The 7,070-nt window shown below is 25.4% G+C and overlaps 1 protein-coding gene across 1 annotated transcript; it reads left to right on the top strand.

Annotated features, from left to right (window-relative positions):
- The first annotated feature begins 804 nt into the window (after positions 1-804).
- LOC101510402 (transcription factor bHLH95-like) lies at positions 805-6,356 on the top strand. The gene is made up of 3 exons (XM_004505357.4): positions 805-1,081; positions 4,934-5,362; positions 6,064-6,356. Exons 1-3 carry the CDS (start codon positions 845-847, stop codon positions 6,157-6,159), a joined length of 762 nt encoding a protein of 253 aa, XP_004505414.1. The 5' UTR covers positions 805-844; the 3' UTR covers positions 6,160-6,356.
- Positions 6,357-7,070: the final 714 nt, after the last annotated feature.

The following is a 7,070-nucleotide window of genomic DNA, read 5'->3' as shown; positions in this document are numbered from 1 at the left end:
GGGAACCGAGGGCATTTAGGTAGACATAGATAGATTGTATTTTATGAATATAAATTAATTTTTTATTATTATATATTAATTTTAATATATTTTTTATTCGCTAAAAAAAAAGATGAACAAATTTCATTTTTCATATGGTCTCGCAACCTCTTGAATGTCTAAAAAAAGTATGACATTTTTGTATATTAATTTCAAAGTGATCAGATTTTGGATTATTCAAAGAATTAGACGAATTCGGCGATCTATTAGATATGAGACTGATGACAATTAAGTAGAATTTGTTAACTAAAAATTAATAGTCTTCTTATTTTGAAGTTTTTTATTTTACATTTAACGTGTTTTGTTGAATTTTATTAATAAAATTCAACAAAACTAAGTTATTCAATTATTGCATATTCGAAATTTGACTTTAAAGTAAGGTATTAATCGTTAATGTATTATTTTATTATATTTTCAATTATTCAAAAAAAAACTAAATTAATACATGAATGCATCTTCGGAATTTGACTTTAAACTAAGGTATTTTGATAAGAAAAAATATATATAGAAAAAAATTCTAATATGTGGCGACTATTTTGTGAAAAGGAAATAAATTATAAGAGTGGGACCTATTTGTTATACGCGATGATTAGTTTTGATGCATTTGTTAGGATTAGAGTAACGGTTTTCAGCTTACGATATATTTTGGGTGCTTCTTGACGGACCTGATGATTTCTATTTTTATTATTTATTTATTTATTTTGTGAGTAGCTTCAACTAAACGCTGTGTGTGACCTTTATATAAATGTATCATTTTCCCTCTTCTTGTTTTTACTAGTATCTATTTCTTACATACAATACGGTGATGAATGTAGATGATGATGATGATGTGGCAGTTTTCATGCAGGAAAATGAATCATGGAGTCCGTCTAATTCAGATGAGACGAGGAGAGAAGAAGTGAATAAGAAGCGAAGTCGAGAAGAGGTTGCGAGTAAAAATGTTACAGATTCTAATCATTTATGGATTGAGAGAGAAAGGAGAAAGAAAATGAGGAACATGTACGATATCCTTCATTCTTTGCTTCCTCACCTTCCTTCTAAGGTAAAATTTTCATGTTTTCTGCATTTAATTTAATTGATTCTTTTTATTTCTCATACAAGATCTGCCTAATAGTTTTTATCATTTTCGATTGAATTTTATATTAGATTTCTTACCTTTGTGACACCTAATTCCCAACCTCAACAGTTAGACAATATAGAAATTAAAAATTACTCTCGCATGACCCTTAAAATCCCGTCTTGGATTCTTAGAGGGCACAATAAAATATTCACTTTCATGCCATATATACAAATTAATTAATGTTATTACAATAATTTTAGACATTTTATAAAAAATAAAATACAACTTTATTTATTTTTTTATTGTATTTTAAATTTTGTGTTTTAATAATGATACAAACGCTCGGAGTAAATCTTCTTCTTATTGTTATTATTGTTGGTTGTTATTTTGGCTCATAAGGACCTTACATGGATACAATTATGGACTTTTTTTTAATATGAAATCTCGTCAACCACAAATGGATTGTTAGACTAATCACTTAAAACAATTGAGGTGCAATTAGATGTAACAGATAAATTTCAATATTTAGATTAGTCTAAAAATTGAGTAGCAGCCAGAAAACTGTTTAATTGTGTTTTACTTTTTAATTTTTGAAAATTATTTTATAAATAAATTTTAAAAAATTGTTTTTAAAAAGAAAATTTTAAAAAAAATTGTTTGCCAACTCTAATTTTTAAAATAGTTTTTGACTATAGAGTTAAAAAAACTGAAAAATAAAAAGTAAAATACGTTTAACTGTTTTGCTTTTTTAGTTTTAAAAAATATAATATTAAAAATAGTTTTACAAAACAGTTTTTTAAAACACAAGTAACCCAAACAAGTTTTTTAATTTTTAAATTTTCAAAATCTAAAATAGAATTTTTGAGATGTGAATCAAACAAGTCCTAAAGATCTGTTTAAAACACTTCTCATTGTTAGTTTTTGAAAATCATTTTGTTTGAAACACTTCTTTTTTTTCATTTTATTTGAAACACTTTTCCTTTTTTGTTTTTGAAAATCACTTTACAAATCAGCTTTTAAAACGATTATAAAAATAAAATCCGTAAGATTATCTAATTTTCGAAAATTATTTTAGAAAGAGAAATATATAAAAGTGGTTTGACAATTTAATTCTTTTTAAATAATTTTAAAGTTCATAATAAAAAAAAAACTAATTTGAATCTAACTTTTTATATTTAACAATAAAAAGTAAAAAAATGATATATTTTTAAAAACATAATAATTCAACTAATACACAATTGATTCATTGAAAGAAAAAAAGTGTTTAAACATTGCAAATGCACTACAACATAAGGTTTTTATAATTTAATTAAAATTAACTAAACTCTTTTTTTTTTAATTTAATTTATTTTAAATTAATTGACTAATAAATTACAACTATTGTAGATTCAATACTTTTACTATTTTGTTGAAAATTGTATACTTGCTAATTATAATAATAAATATTTGAAAATATTTTAATAATTAAAGAGCAAATGGGATTTTTAAAAGAAAAAAGAAACAAATGGAACCAAATCCCATTATTATTCCATGTTTGAGAGCATTTGTATCTATTATAATTGAAGGTGTACACGTGAAATGTAAATGCAACTAAAGTGTACAATTTACTGAGTTGAAAAAATATACAAATAGACTTTACAATATGTTATTAATGAACATGACACGATTTTCGCCTCTATTTTAGTATCTTTTATTTGGAGTTCAAAAAGTGAATAATAAAAATTGAAAACCAAAACATATTTAAAGTGTTTTGATTTTTTCATTTTAAAAAAAGTAAAATAGAAAATAATTTCTAGAGACAGTTTTGCAAAATTATATATTCAAATAAATTTTTAATTTTTTTGATTTAAGAAATTAAAAAACAATTTTTGAGAACTAAATTAAACAAGCCCTAAAGTTTTTTATTCTCAAAATTATATTGAAGTTTTTTGTATCTGATATAAATCTTTGCTTAAAAGCGCAATAAAATTATATTATAGAAAGTTTGAAATTTTGATATATATAATATTTTCTTTAAAAATAAACTGTTTAGTAGGATGTACCAGACAGGCACACAGAATTGGCTAATCCACGTGGCTTAAGGTGGTATTTAATAATCATGGTATTATTGTTATGATTATTATTGAATATTGTTGGTGTTATTATTGTTGCTCTTACCTAACAAATCAATAAATTAAACCGGTGTGGTAAGTGGTAAGCTGGCCATATCTCTTAAGTATGTGATTAGTGGTTGATCTTCGATTCATGTGTATGAAAATTTATTATTTAGACGAGATAACCCTTAATTAATGTATCTTAAATCCTCCAAGATAGTAGTAACTCTTATAACATGTAGAGTATATACCATTGATGGAGAAAAAAAACAAATCAATGACACGAGAGAGAGTTTGGGTGTAACTTAATATAATACTTTTTTAGAGAAAATTTCTAAGAAACAATTCTCTATGAATGAAGAAGTTGATACTTACTCCACCCGAATCCCGTGTTGCTAATAAATTTGTTTATTTGTTTCTCTTTTGTACATATATATTCATTAATTTTATTCAATATATTTATATATTTTAAGTTTTTCTTTTTTAAATATAAAATTTTATTTTATTATTATTTAAATAATTTTGATTTTACCAATTGACTTAAATATTTATAAATATTTACATAAAATCAGTTGCATTAATTTAAATCAATTAACTTTATTATAAATTAAAATAAAATTATACAAAATCAATTACATTAATTTAATAAATAATTTTAAAATGTTTAAAAAGAAAATTATATATTCTTATATTAAAATTTGTGGCATACCTCCGTAAGTGTTAGTCCGTCCGAACTACTTGTGCCCCGTCACATTTATCAATGCGGCCAACTAACAAACATTAAAAAAAAAAATTAAAAAGTAACTTACACCTCTCACTTTACTACCCGCACCCTTCTTTTTAAAAAAAAAATAGATTACCCAAAATGCCCTTTCCTATTGTCTACATCTTCATCTTCAAAACCATAATTTTCATCTTCATCAACATCTTCAAAACCTTAACTTTCTTCTTCATCAACATCTTCATCCATATCCTCAAAATCCTAACCTTCATTTTGGTTATTTTAAAAGTACGTTTACTCAGTTCAAGTACGTTTACGTGAACTCAATTCACGTACAATATGAGATTTTTACAATTTTACAATGTACATGAACTCAGTTCACGTAGAACCTGAAATTTTTACAATTTTAAAATGTACGTGAACTCAGTTCAAGTACGTTTACGTGAATTCGGTTCACGTACTTTATGAGATTTTTACCATTTTTCAATGTACGTGAACTCAGTTCACGTACCACCAATGAGTCTCAAACTTCATTAATTACACAATCTTAAATCACGTACGTTTACGTGAACTTAATTCACGTACTATATGAGATTTTTACAATTTTACAACGTACGTGAATTCAGTTCACGTAATGTTCCTAGATTTTGAAAAAATTTACGAACTCAAAAACAAAACAATAAATATGATGGGCGAGTTATGATGATTTTGTGATATGTGAGTTTTGAGTGGTTAAGAATGGTGATAAAAGAACAAATGAAGTTAAAGAATATTATAAATATGCAAGGGCAATTTGAGTATTATATTAAAAAAAAAATAAAGGTGTAGATAGTAAAGTGAGGAATGTAGGCAGCAAATTTGTTAAAAAGTTCGTACTCAAATCGACAAATTTAAAACTATCAAAAAAATCTTAAAAACATAACTTACTGTACATTTATAATATAAAATTTTTATATTTAATTACTTAGAATTTTCCTTTATCTATTTAGTAAGATGGTTTGATTTTGATATCTTTTACAGGCAGATTCGTCAACCATTTTGGATGAAGCAGTGAAGCAAATACAAAATCTACAGCAAACTCTGAAAAAACTAGAGAAACAAAAACAAGAAAAGCTCAAATCTATATATCAATTTAGGTGTGAGTCCTCTACGATTAACTCGCAGAGGCATCCCTACAAATCAAGGGAGGTATTCATATCCGGTGAAGGATCTTCGAGTTCTAACTCGGTTAATGCATTTTCAACACCTCGACCAACGGTAGCTTTTCAATCGTGGTATTCTTCAAATGTTGTGTTGAACATTTGTGGAGATGAAGCACAATTTTGCATATGTGCAACTAGGAAGCCAGGACTCTTGACCACAGTTGCTTTTGTGATGGAGAAACATAGTATTGCTCTCATTTATGCCAACATTTTTTGCAATGGTATTGGATACATGATTCAAGCCCATGTAAGTTTCAAACTCCATCCCCACTTTATCATGCATTTTATTTTTCTTTCATTATATTTAAGGATTATGTTTCTAACAATGATGAATAATTTGTGCAAAATTCAAGGTAGTTGGACTTCTTATTAATGTTAACATCCATGACTTTAGCATATAGATTTATATATGTAGTTCAAATTTCTTTAGCAGATTTAATTGGACTCCTACATATATGACACATGCTCATATTTGTTTTGACCAAAAATATGTAGATATGGGACAAACTCATACGCATACCATGATTATCAACTTAATAAGATATTTTTTAGGATAACTAACCAGGATTTTAAATCATTTGTCAATTTAATAAGACGAATTGAATGTCAAATTATTTTTAAGGCTTTCATATGCATTTTGAATGTAAATAACTCAATTAATTTTTTGTTAGGGCCCGTGTTACAGATTAGAAAGAAAAAAAGTGTCTTTGATATTAAATAATCTAAAGATTATCTTTTTGAGATTAAAAAAAAAAATCAGAAGTTGTATGAGAAGCATATTTTTAAAAAAGATTATGAAAAATGGTTCTTTTAGAAGGCACTAAAACAACTTCTTATTCTAAGCTGATTTAAATTTTTTTTCTTTCAGATTTTTTATTTTTCAAAAAAAATTATTTAAAAAATAATAATTTTGTTATAAAATGTAATAAACGAGTTTTAATGTTGTAGGTGAAACGAGTTTCACATGAATTTCAAGATGCAATTATCTTAGCGGAGGAAACTTACAAGCAAGCGGCAGAAGAAATTAAGAAGTTGATCTCTTAAAAAAATTGTCTTCTCATCTTGTGTAATGCTATACTGTTATATTTCCTTAGAAAAAAAACCAATTAATTAGAAAGCCTTTTGTGGTCAAACTTGGATGGTTCTTTGAGCGAACGGGTATAATCTTTCATTATTTTGGTGTTTAAATTTGTGTACAGACTTTTCTGAATATGATGAAAGAGTAATGTTTTTGGTATTCATTTTTTGTCCTTTAAATAAGTCCACCATTTTCAACAACGTGGCTTTTGGTAATGTTTTAAAAAGGAAAAGAATTTTGGAAGGCATTCATATCCTTCAACTAGTTTTTATATTTCATGTAGGTAGGGGTGAAATTTCTTTATGGTATGCTAAATGGTTACATCTTGATTTATTCGAAAATAAGTTCCACATTAGCAACTCTAATTTGAAATTTCAAGATGATTATTAAATTGGCTCTTATAATTTTGATAACCTTTATACGATGTTGTTGCCCTCTCTCACTTGGCATCTTTTTTATGGTGGTGTCTTTAGCTCCTTCATTGATGTATATACATATATTGATAAAACATATTTATATTATATCAAAATATACTTTATAATTAAATACCATTGACATATATAATCATATACAAAAATTAATATTACAAAATAAGTGAAATCCTATAACATTTTTTGAAGTTTTAGATAATATAAAATAGCAACAACAAAAATATTACCATATTCAATCAATTAATACTATTAAGTAATAAAAAAATAAATTCAATATTTCATACTAATCCAATTCAATTTTATACCAATAGACAGTAAAAAAAAATTATTCATTTCATGGTACGATTATAACTGTCACAATAAAATAATTACATAATTAATTAATTTTATTTGTTGTTAATGTAAAATAATTTATACTGACAATGTAGGTATTATTAAACTCATAA

The sequence above is a fragment of the Cicer arietinum genome, chromosome 6 (genome assembly GCF_000331145.2).
Source record: "Cicer arietinum cultivar CDC Frontier isolate Library 1 chromosome 6, Cicar.CDCFrontier_v2.0, whole genome shotgun sequence".
NCBI lineage: Eukaryota > Viridiplantae > Streptophyta > Magnoliopsida > Fabales > Fabaceae > Cicer > Cicer arietinum.
Note: the sequence above shows the minus strand (reverse complement) of the source record. Positions and strands in the feature narration are given on the sequence as shown.